This window comes from Desmodus rotundus, chromosome 6, assembly GCF_022682495.2.
Source record: "Desmodus rotundus isolate HL8 chromosome 6, HLdesRot8A.1, whole genome shotgun sequence".
NCBI classification, from domain to species: domain Eukaryota; kingdom Metazoa; phylum Chordata; class Mammalia; order Chiroptera; family Phyllostomidae; genus Desmodus; species Desmodus rotundus.
In genome coordinates, this window is record NC_071392.1 from 39925512 (window position 1) to 39948253 (window position 22742).

Sequence of the window (22742 nt, forward strand, 5' to 3'; positions counted from 1 at the left end):
TGTGATGTGAACTTTTTCTTTTTGATCTCTCAGAAATGTAGAACATTTCCATATATTAAATATTTATCAACTGATAATGTCTAACTCAATATGTGACTGTATGAAACAGGTGAACTTTCTACTTCCAAATTTGCAAATTGGCAGCACATAGGCTGTTTGATTTACACAGTTTTTTTGAACAAAGTAGAATTTGTTGCCAACTAATTTTATTTCTGAATCTACAATGTTTATGGGCAGGAATTTGGGATTAAACTCTAGATTGATACTCCAGGGTTACCCTAGAGGTTGTCCCTGTAGATGGAACTCACTCCATTTCAGTACAGTCCCTACGAGTTTCTTTCTTTCCTAAGTCTCATCCATTTTTTAAATGTATGGTACATCTCTTATCCCCAGGAGGCATTTGATTGTATCCTTAAAGCTGAGTAAATCACATGTATTCCTTGCACAAATATCACGCAGAGCCATTGAGTAGTAAGAACACCTAAGCTCATTTGCTTTTGTGCAGTGTTGTATCCTGGTTTATTACTTGCTTTTATTGTAAACCTCCTGAGTAGTTTTAGTACACATTTCTTTGTATATTTATTTTTCATTGTACTGGTTCAGGTGTTAATATTTGACTTTAATTTGAAATTTTGTATTATTTTTGTTCTGTGCTAGATTGGAAGATTTTTTGGAGAGATTGATCCGAGTTTGATGAGACACCTGATTAACATATCAGTCTACGCTTTTAACAAATCTTATGATTATCAGTCCGTGTGTGAGCCTGGCGCTGCACCAAAACAAGGAGCAGGGCATCGCTCAGCATACGTGGTCAGTAATGCCCAAGTCACCCCTGCCCCTCCAAGGGACACTCGGCTTAGATTAATGCAGCGATTTTTTATTGTATTTTCTAGCCATCAATAGCGGACATATTACATATTGGCTGGTGGGCCACTGCTGCCGCCTGGTAAGTCGAAACTGTATTTTAATTGGCAATGAGAGGAAGATGTCAAATAGTAAAGAATTTGATGAAAATGGATTTTGTGACATGCAACTAGTACGGGAGTTACTTTTTTATTTCCAATAGCACGTATTGATAATACTTACATATAGTTTTGCCTAAGTGATCAGTGTAAAGCTGTTACAATCATTCAGTTTTTTCATATGAAAACAATGTTACACTCACGCAAACTTCAGCCTCTGCAGAGGCTTCTTTTTTCTATGGGTCCTTTGAAACCCTTTTCATTTATGTTTTTTCCTCATATTAAACTCAATTCCTTAAATTTTAGGTACATGTATCTCTCTTACTTTATGCCTTTAATATCCAAATTATATGTTTTCACTGACCAAATTCGTGACGCAATGGCTTGACTTTATACCCCTTGCCGTTCATACAAAGGCTGCCACAGTTTCAGAGGCATCATCTTGCTGAAATGGATCTGATTCCTTCTTTGCACTGAGTCCATTCCATTACCTCCTTCACCCTCTCACCTATGACCTGCCACCTTTGAAAATGAGACATTTCAACTATTTAGTGAGGCACTGTCGAGAGTCTAGAAGATCAAGTTTGTCATTGTTTGGTTCTGGTTAGTCAAGTAACTAAGCCTCCTGTTGTGTCTGGGGTCGTTTCTTTCCCTCCCTTCTTTCCTATGCGTTTCTTTCGGATCAATGCCCCACTGTATTTTCCTAGCCTGTCCCATGTAGGTTAGTCTCTAACATTCATTTGATGCCGAGGCTTTCCCAGCTAAAATCAAGTGATTATAAAGTAGCAAAGATTTTATATTAAAAAGGATTTTGTGGGAAAATATTTGAAAATCATCCTGTATGTTGTGTAAATGAGATTTATACATTAATTTACATAGGTTTTCTAAATCTTATATTGATTCTGAAATACTTGATTGCCTTTATGTTATTTTTGACCAGAATATCTCCCTACTCACCACCCACCTTGTTTTTTTACTAAATGCAGTTCCAGATGAATATATCATACTATTTAATATTTTATTGTCTTTTATTATAAAACTGACATGTGTTTTATGCCATATATATAGTATGTATATTTTACTTCATAAATGTCACATTATATATTTACAAATATATTCTATATCATAAGTAGTTTATAAACCCATGGCACAAAGTCATTTTTATTTGTTTTTAGGGTTCTTCTACCACAGAGTTTTAAAAACTAAAAGAAAGAGAAAATCCTGACTATGAAACCTATTCTCCCTCTTCAAGCTACCATACCTCCCCACACATGTGTCCCTCATTTGCTCCTAAAAAATCTCACTTCGTGACTTCTTCAGTAGAAAATATTTACAATGTTTTGTATAATTTAAGAAATACTTATGTAAAATGCTTCTAAGCTTTTTATTAGCAAATTCACAATTTTTCCCAGAAAGATGAAAAATAACCTGTGTTTATATGACTATGAAAAATTCCTCAGGTTTTTATTATATAATTTAGAAAGGAAAATATATAGATTTTTATAAATAATTACTCATATTTAAAATTCAGGTCTATTCTACAGCAGTTTATCTTGAGTTTGACTTTTCCACGACTCCTTGAGGCAGGTATGTAAATGCTCAGATATCGTATCATAATAATAATCAAAATTTTCTTTCTGTATCTGCTGAATTTTTAAAAACTCAGTGAGGAGTGTGTGTGTGTGTGTGTGTGTGTGAGAGAGAGAGAGAGAGAGAGAGAGGGAGGGAGAGAGAGGTCATCCATTTGACATTTGTAGGTTAAAATCTTTTTGTCAAAACTTTCCTATCTCGCGGAGGCCTGTATTTTGTAGCTGCTATATATTTGAATTAATTTATTCTTTTGAAATTTGGGGGGACCTAGTAAGGGCTGCCACTATATTACACAGCAGCAAACAGGCAGGCCAAGGTGCCTGCCCTTGTACAGTTGTTTAGCTCCGTGAGAAGTGAGCTCTGGGGGACTGCCCTGTAGTGCCCCCTCACGGTAGTGGTCTCTGTTTCCCCACAGTTGAGATGGAAGACGATGACTTTGCAGCCTCTCTGTCAAAGCAGAGTTGCATTACTGAGCAAACGCAGTATTTCTTCGATAATGATAGTAAATCATTCAGTGGTGTATTAGACTGTGGAAACTGTTCCAGGTAATTTTTTTCTTCATTTCTGGACCATTTCTACAATATTTCACTAAGAAATTGTGTTCACTTTTATAATCGTTACAGAAAATAACAGATTGTTATTGAGTCTGAGAAAGATGAGTAACTGTTCTAAGATGAACACATCAGAGATCTTCACTTTCTCTGTGGGTTTTTTTTAATTAATTCTAACTTTGATAAGTTATAGTCCCTTCAACTATAATATATGGTTGAGAAATCAGTAGAACATAGAGAAATTATATTCGTTAAATGTAATTTTTGTCTAAAAGAACCCATATTAAAATGTTCCTATTATCCAGAAATTGCAGAATTATTCAATTTAGTAAGATTAGGATTAATTACATGAGTCATTCTAAGTCATGTATATGATTTTTTACATATAGGTAATAAACAGGTTTACATAAAGATATTCACGGGGGTGTGTTCTGATTCTAGTATTCACGGAAATTTAGAATTAAAGTTATGTTTGATTTGAAGCTGTAAGAACTGGGAGAAAATATTTTCTAAGGTCAAGGTTTATGTTAGTCACCAGTACCCATAAAGCATGTTGAATTTGCTGGGGGGAGAGCTGGAGAATTTAACGTGGTTGTAATGGGATAGGGGAGAAAGGCAAGAGGGGGAGTTTTGAAGTTTGAGAGGAGGGCGATAATCCTTGTCACAGGAGCCCTGAGAACAGAGCAGAAAGGCACAGCGTAGAATGCAGAGTCGGGGAACTTTGTTTTAGTGACTGCCGGCGGGCTATTCTAGAAGAAACAGTAACATAGGGGAGAGGAAATATGAGGAGGTGAGGTAATCTGAGCATGTGAAAGGGCTGGGATTGTTGGTTGCTAGGGATTTAGTAAAGAAGTTTATATGTTAAAAAATAATTTCAGGAATGGGTTAACTGAAACTTGCAGGAACTTTTAATAGATGTGGCCAATATGATTTTTATGACTTTAGCTAACTTACGTCATAGGAGGAGGTAGCGGGTATGGAAAGGAAAAGAAAGGGGAGGACAGTCAGGCATGAATTCAGAAAAAATCAGACCATTGTGTTTAGAGATTAGTACATTAGGCTAGCAACTTCAGGAAACAGCATTATAGCACGTTTTATGGGTACATCAGAAAGAGGGTGAGTCCTTTGGCCTTTCATGAATTGATGCCCAGGAATAGTAGTGATGCTTAAAAATAGGCTAAATTAAATTACAAAGATCAATATAATATAATCACAATATTAGGTTGAATCATGTTTTTTTTTATTTGCTTTATGATTGTGTCCTAAGTTCAATGGCGGGGGTAGATAAGAAAATCTCACTTCTTTGAAAATATATAACCATAAAGAAATTACTCTTTTACAACATATTTACATTTTGTCATGATGGCTAAAGAAGGCAGAAGCAGCTAAAGATGTACAGAAAAAAAAATACTTCATGGAATCTGAAGCTCTGGATTTTTGTCTATATCAGTGTTCTGCAGTTCAGTAATTACCAACTGTGGCCATTTCAATTATCAATTACAAGTAATTAATATTAAAATTGTGTGCCTCAGTCACACTAGTCATATTTCAGGTGCTCAACAGCCTTATTGTCTATCATATTGGACAAAGCAAAAAAACATTTCCATGATCACAGAAAGTCTGCTGAAAAACATGACGCTAGTCTGTGCCATTAGCTTGGGCAAGATGCTTAGTCATATTGGTCCTCCCAGTTTTCTTCTCTGCAAAATAAGGCAACTTGGGCATATGTTCCATGATAAATACCACAGTTCCTTAAACATGTAAAATAAAACTTTTTTTCTATGAGTTTCAACGACTAGTGCTAATTTTGCATTGAGAGCTACCATTTAATAAAAAACCCACTTCAAACGTCTATTGCAGTTTTTTAGTATTCATTGGAGAGAGGTACTATGTGCATACTAATGAACAAAACAGTGCTCTGCCTTCTAAAATCACTCTCATTCTGTTCTACTGTTTGTGTTGCAGATGCTTTGTGTTTAAAGATGTGATATTTTGTCTTTCATTTTAATAGATTAAGAATCCTTGAAAAACTTTTCTTTCTTTCCAAAAAGATAATGTTCTGTTGTTTTTAATATTTATTTTGCAGAATCTTTCATGTAGAAAAACTTATGAACACCAACTTGGTATTCATAATGGTTGAGAGCAAAGGGACGTGTCCCTGTGACACCCGCCTGCTCATACAAGCAGAACAGACTTGTATCCTTTGACGCTAGAGGAGTTTGGAATAGAAAGCCCTCTTGTTATAAAATAATGCATGCTTAACCTTGTCACGTTGTTTATGCTCATCAAAAGAAAAATATTATAGAATGGCCGCCACAGAGATAAGATTTAGTTTGTATGACAAGACTGACATGGCTACACACGCACCAAAGGAATGTGAAAGGTCTCTTACTCACATAAAGAGGTTTTGTGGAGAGAGCAGTGCAGGTCCCCAAGTAGATTTGAAATGGCTTGAGAGAGCCATTTCAAATCTCTCCTCTCTCAAGGAGTAGCAGCTGGCTTGGGATTTTATGGTGGTTAGGCAGCGGTGCCGGGTTCTCTGCCTGTGCTGCCCAGGCAGTGCCAAAGGAGGGAGCCCTCCGGCTTCCCTATCAGCTTGCCCAGATGTCGGACAGGAGGAAAAAAGGGTGTTGGGGCTTACAAGCTATCAATGGTCAATCATCCAAAGTAGAGTCAGATGTGGTATATACACACAGTGGAATATTATGTGGCCTTAGGAAAGAAGGAAATCCTGTCATATGCTACAACTACAATGCCAATAACAGTGAAACCACTTCTGGTGCTAAGCATGCAAAATGACATGCAGTGGCTATTCAGACATTGTACACAGAGGTTCTGTACAGCACCTGTAATTTTTGCATTTACCCATGCTCTTTTTGAAAAAAAAAAAAAAAAACAGTTCTCCCCTATGTTTGGAATTGACATTTATTATAGGGAATTAGTTTATGTTTCTGTCTTAATAAATAAGTGTGCACCCAGGTTCTCCCTTGTGCTATTTTACTAGTAGGACCCTGTCTTATATACTCTACATCATTTGTGCACTTTATCCACTTATATTTCACAGATACTTATTGAGTACTTCCTATGTGCCAGGAGCCATATACAATAAAACATTCAAAAAGTTGATCTCTTCACACAGCCCCTACTCTGACAGGAAAAAAATTGTGGCAGTTTAATTCCTTAAATCCCTAAGTACTTGAACTGGTTGCGTTGGGCTGGAATAATAGCATGGGTGTTCCTTACTTGCTTTGGGAAATAAATATATTACATTTTCTATTTTTAACTGTGTGGGGAGCAAAAAGTGATTTCATATTCCTTAACGAGTGTCTGTAGCTGATGGTCCCGATCCCTGCGACATGGTTAAGCAGCCCAGATACCGAAAAGGGCCCGACGTCTGCTTTGATAACAATGACTTGGTAAGACCAAACGTTTACTGTGTTAAAATACTTTTTTCTCAATGGTCATTGTCCGCAAGAATTTAAGGAGCCATCGTGTTTCTCGTTAACATGATGTACTTTCTGGAAAATTGATTTTTCATTTCAGTATTTTTCATGGTTAGCATAAGCTAAGAGTTGCTTCTTTTATCTGTCCTTTCCAAAGAAATTGTACTTTCAAACACAATTCCAATCAATTTACTCATAATCCAACATTACTAATCTAATGATTTTTAAAGACTTTCTAAAAATAGTAACTGGCAGTAACTGTTACTTATGGTATATGAGTTGCCTACCTTTATTTATATTCCAAACTTGAAGATGTGAAAGTTATTTTTATTAGATTTGGTTTAGTCCTCATTCAGAGTATTTAAACTTATTAAATAGCCATTGTTCAATTGTTATATAATTCTACTTTTTTGTCATGGTTCCTGATTCTATTATATACTAGATTTATATTATTTCTTTTAAACTGTACTTGAACAACAATAAAAAAGTGAAAAAATAAATATTAATTTTTGTATTGTTGAAATTAGACAAGGTCAGTAGGGTGAAGTCGATAAAATTTTCCAAAGCATATTTAATATACGTTACTTAAACATACTGCTTATTATTCTATAGGTCTGACCAATAGGAAAATTCTGACTTACTGTGTCTGTAATCAATTTTATGCTTTTCAAATGATTTCAGTTAAGAAACTTTATTCTCAAACACAAAGGCCACAAGATACCTACCCACTTAAAAAATTAATTTTAAATACAATATTCCTCAATTCTCTGATTCTTCAAGTTGTGCCTTTGCATTTAGTGGCTTGTACACACCAATAAGCATGGAAACATAGAGCATTGTCATTGTAGGAATCGTTTATTCTAAAAACAGGCCCAATTATTTAATGATTAATGTGCATTTATACATGTTGTTATGTATTTATTTAGAATAGATTTGCATAGATTTGCATATTACTATGTACTACCTACTCAAAATACATAGTCACATTTGTCCCAGCAAGAATAATACATTTCCATAGATATACATTATGCAATTAGATAATATAAATTACAATTGGAGCAAAGAAGAAATAAAATTAGTGATGGAGAATAAGGCTTAAAAAAACCAAAATGAGATGTTTTAGTAAGTACATCTGAGTTATCTCCACGAGGAATACTGATCATTCCTCTTTGCTAGGGAACGTGATTCAAAGATGCAGCTAATTGTTCTTTTTCATTTTACTTAAGTAAAGGTCAGATATGAGGACTCTGTTGTTTTATCTACTACACATTTGGGAGCCTTGCCCATGTCAAATTATTCTCCAGAGAATATCGTGTGTGGGCCCAAGGGCAGTGTTGCTCATGACGGAAACTTCGCTCATCAGCTGTTTGCCATCAAAGACTGAGGGATCATATAAAAACCCTTTTACTCAAAAATATTTTCACTCTAGGAGACTCTGTAAATTGACCAAGGCATTACAATGATTTAAGACCAAAATTTTCAACAATTCAAGTTCCTGTAAATTACACAGTGGATTGTGTATGAAAGTACAGCTCCTGCTCAGTAGCTTAATGTGCTAATGATGTCCTGTGTTTCTTCGGCAGTGGAGTATTTTGGTAATGCTTATTTGCAATGGTCACTGTGAATCTGCTCTGGATGGAGGCTCACATAAACTGCTACCTGCCAGCAAATTGCATGAAATCTCATCCTGTATGTCTTCTTTTCTGTGTTTTCTTTCTTTTTCCTGTACTTGCTACTTTGCCCGTTGTAAATAGGATCAACTTATATGCACAACGAGTGGTGCCTGTACCATGATGTCAGCTCCTATCTTCATTTTACTGCAAGTGTTCATGTGGTGTGGATGGTCAGTCACTTTCTCTAATTTCTCTTTGTTTTTGTGTTTGGCTTGAAATTTTAAAAAATAATCCATATTCCTAAGGGCACTGTGTCCTGAAACCAGGTTATAAAAATCCCAGTCCTAATGCTGTTTTGTAAATTGCTAATTTCAAATGTTACATAAGTTTCTAATCTTAAAGAGAATATAACAGCAAGCTATATTTATTTAAAAATCAGTATTTTCTCATCGGGTTTTCAATAAACATTGTCAATGTGGGGGAAAAAAATTTATACATGCTTCATGATGTCTAAATTTTACTAAAGGTGGATATCCTAAGGATAATTATAAGAGTTGGTCATCCTAATTTATTTTCGAAAGGTGCTAACATAAAATTAATGAACCATTTAATTTTATAAATCATTACTTAATAATTCAATCATTCTAATGTTTCTTTTATTTTTTAAACAAACATGGTTTAAATGACTTTTTAGGATTTTACTACTAAAGTATCGATGCTCTTATTGAAATATTTTGGTATAAGTGCTTCTAGGTGCTAAGTTTATTTTACTTAACATCACTTACATTATCTAGAGCACAGTTATGATTATTTATTAACCTTTTGTCATTTATCTGAATTACACAATCTATATGTCTAAATAGATGTTTTAGGGCCTGAATTTGTGTTCAGGGTTCCATTTACAGTTTCGCAGTTTATTTTCTAATGCCCTCGATTCACCGTGATTATAGTTACTAGAACAGCTTTGGCTGTGTTCTTCATTGCTGTCCAGGTATTCATTGATTAGGAAACCACTAGATGGAGATGTGGCCATTACTATGAAGGGAGCGAGCTTGTCAGAGGGGAAAAAAGTGGAGTAGCAGAGGGATATTCAGAAAACAACTGAATTTGTCCAGGGATAATAAACTAATGATTTTCACAGCAAAATATATTTTAAGTGAAGGAAACCTCTCTGGTTTAAATACTAAAAAGTATTATCTCTGTATGAACATGTTTTTAAATTGATATCTAGGTAGCTATTTGAAATATCATTGATCCCTTAAAGAATTGTTTCCTTAAAGATTACATAGGTAATCATACCATTTACATATAAACAGTGTTGTAAAAATCACATTTTCTATACTTGTCCCTATTTGTAATCATAATAGAAATGAGCAAATTAAAGCTTAAGGGTAAAAAATTATTCCATTATATTTTATAGGTGAATAGTGTAAAAATTTACCATATTTTCAAAAACTTACTTCCCTCTACCACACATGTCAACTTCATTTTGAATAGATCACTTCTGTGTTACCTTTACCTTAAAAATCTACAGGTAACAAGGAGTTCATTTTTTTTACCTCATACCTCCAAAAATATAATTTTAAATTTTCCTGTGAAATATTTTCCTATTTTACCCTAACTATAAATTTAACAAGAGAATAAATACCAGCAGGACCTAACTGGATAGGATCAATATATTTTAATGAAATAACTTTTGAAAGATGAAAAGAACACATCTGGGATTCCTCGATGTTATATTGTCCTCGAGGAATACGTAATGGTAGTCTTGGAAGATGGTGTAGGTGACACATACTTTACATTAACAAGGCTGGGCATGGGGATTTTAAAAACACAGTCATCACTGAAAACAGTAAACCTAGTCTATGCAATTTGAGTGTTGTTATGATGATAGCAAAGGAAGTGTGTTCTCTGAAACAATAGAAAGTTGATAAAAATAATAAAATATCCATCCCCCCCCAGAAAAATAACTGAGAGATTAACTATCAGTTCTTCCCCACATTTAGGACCAATAAAAGTAAAGTCTAAACTTCAATGTTAGTCTGTCTGTAACTAGGAATATGTGTGGATTAGATTATGTTTACAAAAAAGCTGAGATGGTGTTATCATCTTCTAAAGGGTGTTATCTCTCTAAGCATTTAAAGAGTGACTCTGGCCCTGGCTGGTGTAGCTAAGTGGATTGAGTACCAGCCTGCCAACCAAAGGGTCGCCTGCTCATTTCCCAGTGAGGGCACATGCCTGGTTTGTGGGCCAGGTCCCCAGCAGGGGGCGTACAAGAGGCAACCACACATTAATGTTTCCCTCACTTTTCTCCCTCCCTCCCCCTCTTTAAAAATAAATAAACAAAATCTAAAAAAAATTAGAATAGTGACTCTGTCTAAAGCAAGGATCTTTACACCCTGTGGAGTCCAAAAAAGATATAGATTATAGGAATCTAATTATGAAGCCCCATACAATGAAGACCTTATTAAAACATTAATGTTCAAATGAGACTTTTTGCCAATAGCTTTTTGAAGACTGAAGTGGTAAAGAGGAACAACAGAAAAATAAAGTTTGTTTATCGAAGAAAAAATTAAAACAAGTCAATGCCACCGAGGAAGTTCATTATTTTATTCAAACCTATTATAAAAACGCATGATTTGGTACATGAAAAATTATTATGCTTAAATAAACATGTACATACATACATACATTTAAATAACACATACACTGCCTACCTCCTGAGTCAATGTGGTAAGTATGTTAAGGTACTGCCTAGGAACACACATTATTTGTTGGTGAGTTTTATATATTTCTCTTTGAAGCTGCAGTGGATGAGTTAACTGCAGATCTGTCTACATTCAAAGTTCGCTGTTATAATTCAGAGGAGAATGCAAAAACTTCTTAGTCAAATGACCAGAAAATTTTCTTTTGGGAAAATTATTTATAAAGTTATTCAAATAAATTAAAATTTTTGTGTGTTTAATATATGCACTTAGTCACCCCCAGGTCCTGGTTGTTGAAGGAAAGACTGAGTAACGGTTTAGTAATACTTGTTGAATGTGGGAAAACGGAAAAGATTTGAGCTACCAGTATTCATGGTCTTAAGAAGTTAACCTGTGGGCAAAATCTTATGCATATAACTATGGTTTAGATGTTGGTTTTCTTTCTAATGAGTAATTGAAAAGAAAATAGAAATGAGGAATTTTCAGTGATATCTTTATTATGAGCCCTTTGAGAGACATCCCTAGAAGGAAATCTAATAAAATTATTGTAGTTTAAAATAACCGCATACAGGGGTGGGATGAAGTAGGTTTATAGCTGTAATACAAATAATACAATAATTAATAAATAAGAATAAACATGCGTACTCACACTGTAAAACTACTTTTGCACAGCCCTGCATGTGTGTGTGTATAAAATACTGGCACTGCATCCTTTTTCCATGTGAACGTATTACACTGAAGCAATTGTGCATTTTCTACCATAGTCATGTTTAAAACTCAGACTTCATTTTTCTAGTCATGATGTAGTGGGAGTTTGATCCCTTTAAGGCAGAGAAATGCTAAAAAATTTTACCCATATCAATGCATTTGTGATTTAGAACATTTTTAGACTAGCTCATAATTTACCTTCACAGAATAATTTCAAGTCTCAGCATACGTGCTTGCCCAGGCAAAACACATGAGAAAACATGATCAGGAAACTGAAGAGGCAGAATTTTTCGGTGTGAATCAACTGACAGACGTCAGGGACTTTAAATAACTTACCTAAACTATCACCTCCCAGACTGAAACACATAAAACTCATCATCATAGTGGAAATGAAACAAAAAAACAAGACCCTGCAAAGTAGAAAAATAAAGACAATAGAATCAAGCCAGAGAGAATATTTTCCTTTCCCCAATACATGCCTAGAATAATTTTTACATTAATAAGAGTGTCGTTGATAGAATATACCCTTAATGCATTACTGGGTATTGTTTGTGTTCTAATTTTCTATCCCTAGATTAACTAGAGTTTGGGAGTTAACTATTAACTAGAACTTGGGAGATCCTCCTGGTAAAATGACAATTAAGCCTTTAAGTTAGTATTTTATGTCTGTAGTGTTTCTAACCAGCCAGTATATGTGTTACTTTATTGAATACCTTCTATTTATTTATCAAGTACATACTGTATACCTACTATCTACTTGTGGGTTATTTGAGATATGTCTAAACTACAAAATAACGTATTTTTTAAAAATCTGAAATCCAAATGTAACTGAGAACCCTGTTTTTTATCTGGCAACACTACCTGGAGGTAAAAGAATTGGAATAAAAGAAGAGCTAATACAAAAGCCCTGAGATAGTAGGCACATTGCAGAGAGAGCTGGTGTTACTGAAGTAGAAGGAGTGGTGGGAAGCCCTGGCTGGTGTGGCTCAGTGGACTGAGCGCCAGCCTATGAGTCAAAGGGTCGCTGGTTCGATTCGCAGTCTAGGGCACATGCATGGGTTGCGGGCCAGGTCCCCAGTAGGGCACACACAAGAGGCAACCACCCATTCATGTTTCTCTCCCTCTCTTTCTTCCTCCCTTCCCCTCTGTCTAAAAATAAATTAAAACAAAAAAGAATGAGTGGCGGGAGAGGTGAAAGGAATACAGGAGGGTGAAGATGGAGAGACAGCCAAGCCCCAGATCATGCATGCTTTGTAGGACTTGTTAAGAAATTTCAAATTTAGATTTTGTTCTGAAAGTGACAAGAAATTTCAAGAAGGGAGTGAAATGATTTGTTGTATGGTTTTTATGAGACATCTTTTTGTAGAAAAGATTATAGAAGGGCCAAAGCAGAAGCAATGTGGCAAGTAAGGCAGCCTTTAAAGGAGTACAGGCAAGAAGTGATGGTGACCTGGACATAAGACAGTGAGAAGTAGTAGGTTTCAGGATATATTTTCAAGCTAGAGTGAAGAAGACATGTTGGTGGATTAGATTTGAGAAAAGGGGAGGAAACTCAGATGACTTGTCTTTGACCTGATCCACACTACTCCAGAAAGTGTAATTAAAAAAAAAATGTATGGGGGCGCACTTGAGACCTTTCCAAAAAATGTAAGAGCAGAAGTGGTGGAGGTCAGAGAAGGGAGAATTCAGGGCTAAAGATATAAAAATGTGAGTTATTGAGCTTCTGGTCCAAGACGGTGGCATGGTAGGCCCCAAGACACACAGACACACCAAACCTATACCTGTAAACAGAGAAATCCCCTCTGAAAGAAATGCAGCTGAGTGACCCCTACCATTGGATGAAAAAGAAAATGCCCCTACTGAAGTGGGTAGGAAAGGGTGAGACGCACTATCACCAGAAACCCCCCATCTGGCACATCAGTGTAAAATCAGGAGGGAACTCACAGCTCCCAGGCCCTTCTGAAGAATGAAGTGTTCAGACTGAACCTCTAGCACTGTTACTGTGTAGCCATGTGGGGTTCTGCTGCCCACCGCCCATAAACTCCGGAGGCAGAGGTTTGGTGAAAAATGAAAACAAAAGAGTCTTTTGTTTAAAGGCTATACAATTTTGGAAAAATAACAGCCTTCTGACTCAAAGCTCATTCCCTCTAAAACACCAAAAGTCAAATAACTCCTCCGCCCTCTGCCGGATGAGTTCAAGGCTGCACCTAGAATCCTTCTCCCATTTAAAAATACCGTGTTTGGGAAATCCTAGAAGCTTAGCTGTTTCCCAGTCCCAGTTCAGCTCCAGAGGCCCTTTGGAGTCTGTGCGTGCCAGCGCCCTATTCGTGGTGTGCTGCCCTTTCCTCCAGCAGCTACCCCCTGGCCTAGAATTTGCACCCCATTCCTCCAGCCATTGGCTGGCCCAGCGTCCATGCACCTGGCTGAGCAGGGTCACACAGTGCCAGTTGCCAATACTGTCACTGCTTCTCAGGCGGGGAGGAGGGGCAAGGGGCTTGTCAGACCATGGGGTCTCCAGGGCCCAACATCCCAGAAACATGTGGGCCACCGACCACCTGACCAGGCTGCAAGGGCAAGGAAAGAGCGAGTTTCTGTGCACACTCCATTTTAAAGCCCCAGCCCCAAACCCCATGTTCTCTAGAAACACGTAACAGGGTCTTTTTCCCTTGTTGGAATGTTTTGCTAGTCAGGCACACACTCTGTGCAAGTTCCTTCTGCTGCATCTCCTGTTGGCTCGCTGCTCAGTGGCTGGGACAGTACACACTGGCACTAGCTTGCTCACTGTTGCCTTGGGCAGTCTCTTACACACCATCCTTTCTCCCCGGATGGCACGTTTTCACTGCCTCGGGGATTTTCACTGCCTCGGGGATTCTCTCTGCCCCCAGTGATCTAGCCAGGTCCCCCATCTCTGTTACAGACCCCAACTTTTAGAACTTCCACCTGATGGATAGGCCCCCCAAACACTTAGCTCTCAAAGTCCTTAGGGGCTTTCATCCATGAGACCAACAAGACTACATAGCAAAGAAAGAAATAATTCTTAATGGGCCCATGAGGACTCTGTGGATATCCTCCCAGGGCGCAAAGAACAGGAAGTATACAGAAATGCCTTCCTTACTCCCATCTTTCCCTGTCAGAGAACATTTGCTTACTTTAAGACCGTTTTGCCTGAGGGTAAGTCTTCTAATTTACGCACGTGTAGGGGCCGACTGTGATCCTCCCAATAGAGTGGGGCGCAGTAGGCAATGCCTCGGTGTTCTTCCTCTGACCCACCCCAAGTCGCTCGTGTCTCCCTGAGAAGACTTTTGGACATATCTGGCCTCTGGACTTAGGAGCTGCCACTCTAAGGATGCACCCCTTTATCACCTGGCTCTGGTGGCCAGCAGGATTGGCCTTCACAGGTGCTACAGGGCTGTAGCAAACAGTCAGCTCTTCACCAGCTCTCCTGCCAGAGCTCAGTGCAGAGGGAGCTGACGGAAATGCCTGTCTCCAAGCCTGTCCCTGAAAGACGCCTATAAGCCCACTTTAAAGCTGCTTACTTTTGCTTCAGCCTCCAATCAGCCTGAATCTAGGTTCTGAATGACTTCTGCACTCCTGGGACGAGGCCAGGCATTTGCACCCCCGCAATTGTTGGAAGTCACTAAGACATATCCACTTCAAGACAGAGAGGTGGATGTTTTGTCTAATGTGCAGAAACCAATACAGAAAATCAAGAAAATGAAGAAACAGAAAATATATTCTAGACAAAGTAACAGGATAAAATTTCACAATAGACTTTAATGAAACAGAAGAGTGATTGACATAATAAAGAGCTCAAAGTAATAGTCATAAAAATGCTCAACAAGGTCAGGAGAAAAATGCATGAACTGAGAACGACCAAAAAGATGTAGAAATATCAGACAGTACCAAAGAGAAATCACAAAGCTAAAGAACATGTTAACCGTACCAAACAAATTCAACAGAGATAGCTTCAACAGCCGACTAAAGTGGATGAAAAGATCAGTAGACTCAAAACAGGGCACTGGATTCATCTAATTTTAGGAGCAAAATGAAAAAGGAATGAAAAATAGTCAAGATAGCAGTTGGGACTTTTGAGACAACATCAAGCAGACCAAAATGTATCTTACAGAATCCCAGAAGAAGAGAGACAGAATGAAGCAGGAAACTCATTTGATGAGATAATGGCTGAATATTTTTCTAGCCTGGGGAAAGAAAAACACTTCCATTTTCAGGAAACCCAAAGAGTTACAAACCTAAAGACAACCACACAAACTGAGGAGGAGGGAATACCTCCACACTCATTGTAGGAAGCAGCACTACCCTGACGCCGAAACCAGAAAAAGTCACTACAAGAAAAGAAAGCGACAGACTAAAAGTTCTCAAGAACATAGACTCGCCTTAACAAGAAACGTTGAAGACACTTCCTTAAGCAGAAGTAAAACGGTTTTAATTAGTAACAGGAAAACATGAAAATATACATCTCATTGATAAAGGTAAATATATAGTTAAATTCTGAATAATCTAATGCTGTGATGATGGTGAGTTATCCACTTATATATCTAATATAATTGTGAGGAGTTCATCCTGGTGTGTGAAGCAGATTGTGGTCATATCATGGGTCGTCGTCTTGGCAGTGTGATCATGGGCAAATGGCTAATTTTTCTGAAACTGTGGCACTCTCTGTGAGATCTGGACACAATATCTAGCTCTCAAGGCATCCCTTATAAACAACTGAGGTAATTTATGGGATGTGTTGCACAGTGCTTTGAAAATTTGCCCATAAATAATAGATCTTAGTCCAAAAATATGTAGTGAAAATAACTATAACACAATTAATGATTACTCAAGGTAAAATATGTCAATTGTGACATCAAAAACAAGATGTGGTAGGGAGAGGGCAAAAATGTCGAGCTTTAGAATGCATTCAATCTTAAGATATTACCAGCTTAAAATACAATGCTGTAAGATGTTTCATGTAGCAGTTGGTAACCACAAAGCAAAACCATATACTAGATACACAAACGATAAAGAGAAAGGGACCTAAACCTATCACTACAAGGATACATCAAACTGCAAAGGAAGAGAGCAAGAGAATATAGAGAAGCAAAAGAATTAGAAAACAGTCAGAAAACAATGAACAAAATAGTCCATACCTATCAATAATTACTTTTGATGTAAATGGACTAAATTATCCAATTGATAGACATACATTGGCTAAATGGATTTAAAAAATCAAGACTTAAATATAAACTGTGTACAAGAGACATACTTCAGCTTTAAGGACACACACACAATGAAAGTGAAGGAATAGAAAAAGATATTCCATGAAAAGGGAAACCAAAAGAAACTCAGGTATCTTTTCTTAGAAAAAAAATAGACTTTCAGAGAAAAAATATAATGAGACAAATTTATTATAAAGGGGTCATTTAACAACGGGACATAACATCTGTAGGTATTTATGTGTCCACATAAAAACACCTAAATATATCAATCACATATTAACAGACTAAAAGGGAGAAATAGAGAGCAATACAGTAATAGTAGGGGACTTTCATCTCCTCCTATCAGCAATAGACCATCTAACAGAAACTCAGTGAGGAAACTTTGGAATTAAATAACAAGTTAGAGCAGAAGAACTTAAGACACATAAAAGTATTTCATCCAAGAGCAGCAGAATAAACATTCTCCTAAAGTATATGTGGCATATTCTCCATGATAGAACATAGTTTATGCCATAAAAGAAGTGTTAATAAATTTAAGATTAGTATATTCTAAGAAGAGATTAAACATCTTTTCTGACCACAACTTTCTGACACTAGAAATCAATTATGTGGAAAATTCACAAATGTGTGGAGATTAAGTAACATACTACTAAACAAGTATGGTTCAAAGATGAAATCAGAAGAGAAATTTTAAAAATTATCTTGAGGCAAATGGAAATAAAACCAAAACTATGGGAAATAGCAAAGTTCTCCTAAAAGGAAACATTATGGTGATAAACACCTGCAATAAGAATTATAAAATGATCTCAAATAAACAACCTAAATTTACACCTTCAGGATTTAGTAAAAGAACAAACTAATTGCAATGGTAGTAGAAGATGGGATAACAAAGATCATAGCAGAAGTAATGAAATAGAGACTAAAAAAGACAATAAAAGGATTAATGAAGAACTGCTTTTTTTTGAGAAAAATAATCAAAATAGACAAACCTTTAGCTCAACTTCCTAGGGTGAAAAAAGAGAGAAAGGATTTATAAAATTAGAAATGAAAGAGATGTTAAAACTTTTATCAAAGAAGTAGAACAAAAAGACTACTATGAAGAATTATATGTCAACAAATTTGGACAAAGAAAGAAAAGGATAAATTCCTAGAAATACTGCCTATGAAGACTAAATCATGAAGAAATATAAAATTTAAACAGACAATTACTAGTAAACAGATTGAATCACTATCAAAAACCTCCCCTCAAAATCCAGAAGTCCAGGACCAGATGGTTTCACTGGTAAATTCTACAAAACACTTAAAAAGAATTAATAACAATCCTTCTCAAATCTTTCTAAAAGTTAAAGAGGAAAGAATACTTCTAAACTCATTTTACAAGGCCAAGCTTAACATGATGCCAAAACCAGACAAGGAGACAACATAAAAGAAAATTAAGGGCAGTATTCTGTAAGAACAAAGATGTAAATATCCTCAACAAACTGAACTGAAGCACATATTAAAAGGATCATATACCATGATCAAATGAGATTTATTCTGAGGATGCAAGAATGGTTTAGTAACTGCAAATCAATATGTAATATACCACATTAACAAACCGAAGGATAAAAATCACATGAAAATCTCAACATATGCACAAATAGCATTTATCAAATTTAACATGCATTTTGGTAAAACTCTCAACAATGATGGTATTGAGGGTGCATACCTCACAGCAGTATATGACAATTCCATAGCTAATAACATCATACTCAACGGTAAAAGCTTTTCCATTGAGAAAAGCTTTTTCCTCTATGAAAAAATCAGGACTAAGACAGGGATGCCTACTCTTACCACTGGTATTCAAGAATAGTGTTGGAAATTCTAGACAAAGCCATTCAGCTATGAAAAGAAATAAAAGGCATCCAAATTGGAAAGCAAGAGGCAAAACTGTCTTTATGTAGATGGCATGGTCTTATACATAGAAAGCCCTGAAGACTACCACAGAACTGTTAGAATTTGTAAGCAAATTTAATAAAATTGCAAGATACAAAGTCACTTTCCAAAAGTCAGTTGCATTTCTATATACTGAGATTGAATTTCCAAAAAGAGAAATTAATAAAATAATTCCATTTATCATTGCATCAAAAAGAATAAAATACCTCTGAATAAATTTAACCATGAAGGGGACAGACCTGTACACTGAACACTATAAGACATCAATGAAAAAAAGTGAAGACGACACAAATAAATGGAACAATATTTAGTGTTCATAGATTAGAAGAAATAACATTGTTAAAGGGTCCCTACCACCCAAAGCAATCTAGAGATTCAGTGTACACCTACCACAATTTCAATGGCATGTTTCACAGAAGTAGACCAAACAATCCTACAATATGTATGAAACCAAAAATCTCACATAGCCACAATGAGATACCACTTCACACCAGTGAGAATGGCCATCATAAACAAATTAACAAACAAGTGTTGGAGAGGCTGTGGGTAAAAGGGAACCCTAGTGCACTGTTGGTGGGAATGCAGACTGGTGCAACCACTGTGGAAAACAGTATGGAAATTCCTCAGAAAACTAAAGATGGAACTGCCTTTTGACCCAGCAATACCAGTGTTGGGATTACACCCTAAGGATCCTGAAACACCAATCCAAAAGAACCTGTGCACCCCAATGTTCATAGCAGCACAATTTACAATAGCCAATTGCTGGAAGCAACCTAAGCACCCATCAGTAAATGAGTGGATGAAAATGCTATGGTGCATTTACACAGTGGAATACTATGCAGCAGAAAGAAAGAAGGAGCTCCTACCCTTCGCAACAGCTTGGATGGATCTGGAGAGCATTATGCTAAGTGAAATAAGCCAAGGGGTGAAAGACAAATACCATATGATCTCACCTATAAGTGGAACAAACAACAAACAAGCAAGCGAAATACAATCAGAGACATTGAAATAAAGAACAATCTGACAGTACGCAGAGATGAGGAGGGAGAGGAATAATGGGATAAGGGGGGGGGGACATCAAGGAACATGTATGAAGGACACATGGACAAAGCCAAAGAAGGTGGGTTTGAGGGTGGAGGCGGGATGGTTGGGGCAGGGGGGCATGGTGGGGTGAAAATGGTGACAAATGAACTTGAACAACAATTTAAAAACAAAATTTAAAAAAAAATTAGATAGCCAAAAACAATCTTGAAAAAGAACAAAGATGAAGGCCTCACACTTCTTGATTTCAAATTGTATTGCACAACTACAAAAGTCAAAACAATATAGTACTATCATAAAGTACTATATGACTAGTACATAGTCATAGTCTTAGTCACATAGAAAAATGAAACAAGGGGAACCCAGAATAAACTGATGCAGATATGGTGATCAATTATGACAAAGAAGCAAAGAATATACAGTGGGAAACAAATAGCTTCTTCAGTGAATGGTGCCATATGCAAAGAATGAAACTAGACTACTGTCTTACATTATGCACACACAAAAATCAAACGAATGGATCTTTATCAAAAGATTCTACAGAGCAAAAGAAACAAACAAACAGAAAAGGCAATCTAATGAATTGGAAGAAATATTTACAAGTCATATATCTGATAAGGGACCAGTATCTAAAATATGTAAAGAATTCATAAAACTCAGTATCAAAAAAAAATACAATTAAAATGGGCAGAGGATCTGAATAGACATTTTTCCACATAAGACATACAGGTGGCCAACCGGCATATGAAAAGATGTTCAACATCACTAAGCATCAGAAAGCGGCATATCAAAACTACAGAGAATATCACCTTATACCTGTTAGAATGGCTATTGTCTAAAAGACAAGAGATAAATGCTGGCGAGGGTGTGGAGAAAAGAGAAGCCATGTATATTGTTGGTGGGAATGTAAATTGGTACAGCCACTATGCAAAAAGAGTATGGGATTCCTCAAAATTTTTAAGAATAGAACTACCATATTATTTAGAAATTTTACTTCTAGGTATTTATCCAAAGAAAATGAAAACGCTGACTGGAAAAGATATCTGCACTCTCGTGTTTGGTACATTATTACTTATAATAGCCAAGATATGAAAACCACCTAAAAGTTTACATAAATAATGGAATTTTATTCAGCCATTAAAAAATCAAATCTTGCCTTTGCAAAAACATGGATGGGCCTTGAAAGCATTACTCTAAGTGAAATAGTCCAGGCAGAGAAAGACAAATATTGCATGGTATCATATATATATGGAATCTTAAAAACAAAAAACAAAAAAAAACCCTCATATAAACAAAGTTGTTGCAGGGGCTGGGGGAAATGGGGAGAGGTTGGCAAAAGGGTAAAGGATCGAATAAAACATAGTGGCTATAAGTGATGACTATGCTGATAACACTGTAAAATTGAAATTTGCAAAAGGAGTAGATAATAATTATTTTCACCAAAGGAAAAAAATAAATATGTCAGGTGATAGATGTAAATCATCTTGATGGGGGCAATCCTTTTATAATATATATGAAGTCATCACAATGTACACTTTAAATATCTTACAATTTTATTTCTTAATTTTAACTCAGTAAAGCTGAATTTAAAAAAACATTATTTTCATATTTAAAAAGTGTGAGTAATTAACACATTGGTTCAATTTAAAGCTGTTGGACTCAATTGGACCACCTAGGAAGAAAGTGTAAAGAAGAAACCAAGAGTGAGAACTACCCCTGCAAAAATCTCACATGTAGGGATTGTGAAGAGAACAAGGTCAGGCCATAGAGAGGAAGACGAGCTACAAACAAGTGTGGAGGAAAGGTGCAGAAGAAAATAAGTCAAGGAGAGACCATTTGTTGTACATCGTCAAATGCCCCTGAAAAGTCGAATAGGCTGAGGACTAATTTTTAAGGCTTCTTTTTAGATTTACAGGCTATCTTGGAAAAATGAAATTTTTTGTAATAGATTATTTTGTCTCAGACTCCCCTTGAACAAACAAACAAAAAGAGATCTGCTACCTTAAAATGCAATTCAAGAAAGAAATTGTACTTGTTTACTGGGTGGCAGGCACTGTATTAACCCTAGTGAAGAAAATGGGTCAATGTTCTATTCTCTAGGAGTTGAGTCTTTGAATAGTTATTCCAAATGGAATATTTATTTACTTACTTTCTTAAAACTTTCTTACATAAATCATTTTGATTATTGGAAGTTGAAGCTTGGATTAGTAAATTCTTAAATGATATTTAGAAAAACAATTAGAAATTAGGGTATTCTATTAAATTCAATATATTAAAATGAATTAAAGGATGTAGAAAGTGTTACAGAGTACAGGATGTAGAAAGAAAATAGAAATAATAATTTTGCATTAGTAAGGAACATAATGAGCCACAACTAGACATTGGGTAATCCAGTGAGTATATTTATTGCATTCATGGTTTTTTAAACAAAACTTGACAGCTTAGCTCCTTTTCTTAGGATGGATGTTTTCAGAGTGTACTTTTATTTATGGTTCAAATACATCATTCTTTTTATTTTAATTCTTGATGAAAGTCCAGATACTATATGTGCAGTATGGTATGTTCACCTTTGAAACTGGATGTAAGGGATATGGAAAATAAACATTCACTTCTCAAATTTATTTATTCTACCCATCAAAAGTTTACCTAATTGAGCATAATTGCTAATATCATAATTCATGGAAATTTTAAAACGTACTATCAAATTTTATTTTTACTTCTTGTATTTATAAATATATAGGAACATTTGATCTTAAGAATTTTTTTTAATTTAGAAATTGGTATATTACTCAAAACAGCATTCACTGTTAAAATATTTTCTTTTATTATCATCACAATCTACAATAAAATTTATAAAGCATTCTTGGAACAGTAAAATCTAGGAGAATATAGTTTATTTGGATTCAAATTAAAGCAGTTTTATAAGGTGAGTTCAGAAGTGGACTAAACATGAAAGATGTCTCACTAAATAGTTT

General features: G+C 35.9%; 1 protein-coding gene across 7 annotated transcripts in view; it reads left to right on the forward strand.

The window, feature by feature from the left end:
• The window catches only part of CACNA2D1 (calcium voltage-gated channel auxiliary subunit alpha2delta 1), a 457573-nt gene that overhangs the window by 430698 nt on the left and 4133 nt on the right, over positions 1–22742 (forward strand). For all 7 annotated transcript variants that reach the window (XM_053926392.2, XM_053926394.2, XM_053926393.2 and 4 more), the window contains 6 exons: positions 658–810; positions 894–946; positions 2494–2549; positions 2968–3097; positions 5190–5299; positions 6437–6519. In XM_053926392.2, the coding sequence (XP_053782367.1) occupies positions 658–810; positions 894–946; positions 2494–2549; positions 2968–3097; positions 5190–5299; positions 6437–6519 (585 nt within the window). The remainder of the gene's footprint in view (positions 1–657; positions 811–893; positions 947–2493; positions 2550–2967; positions 3098–5189; positions 5300–6436; positions 6520–22742) is intronic.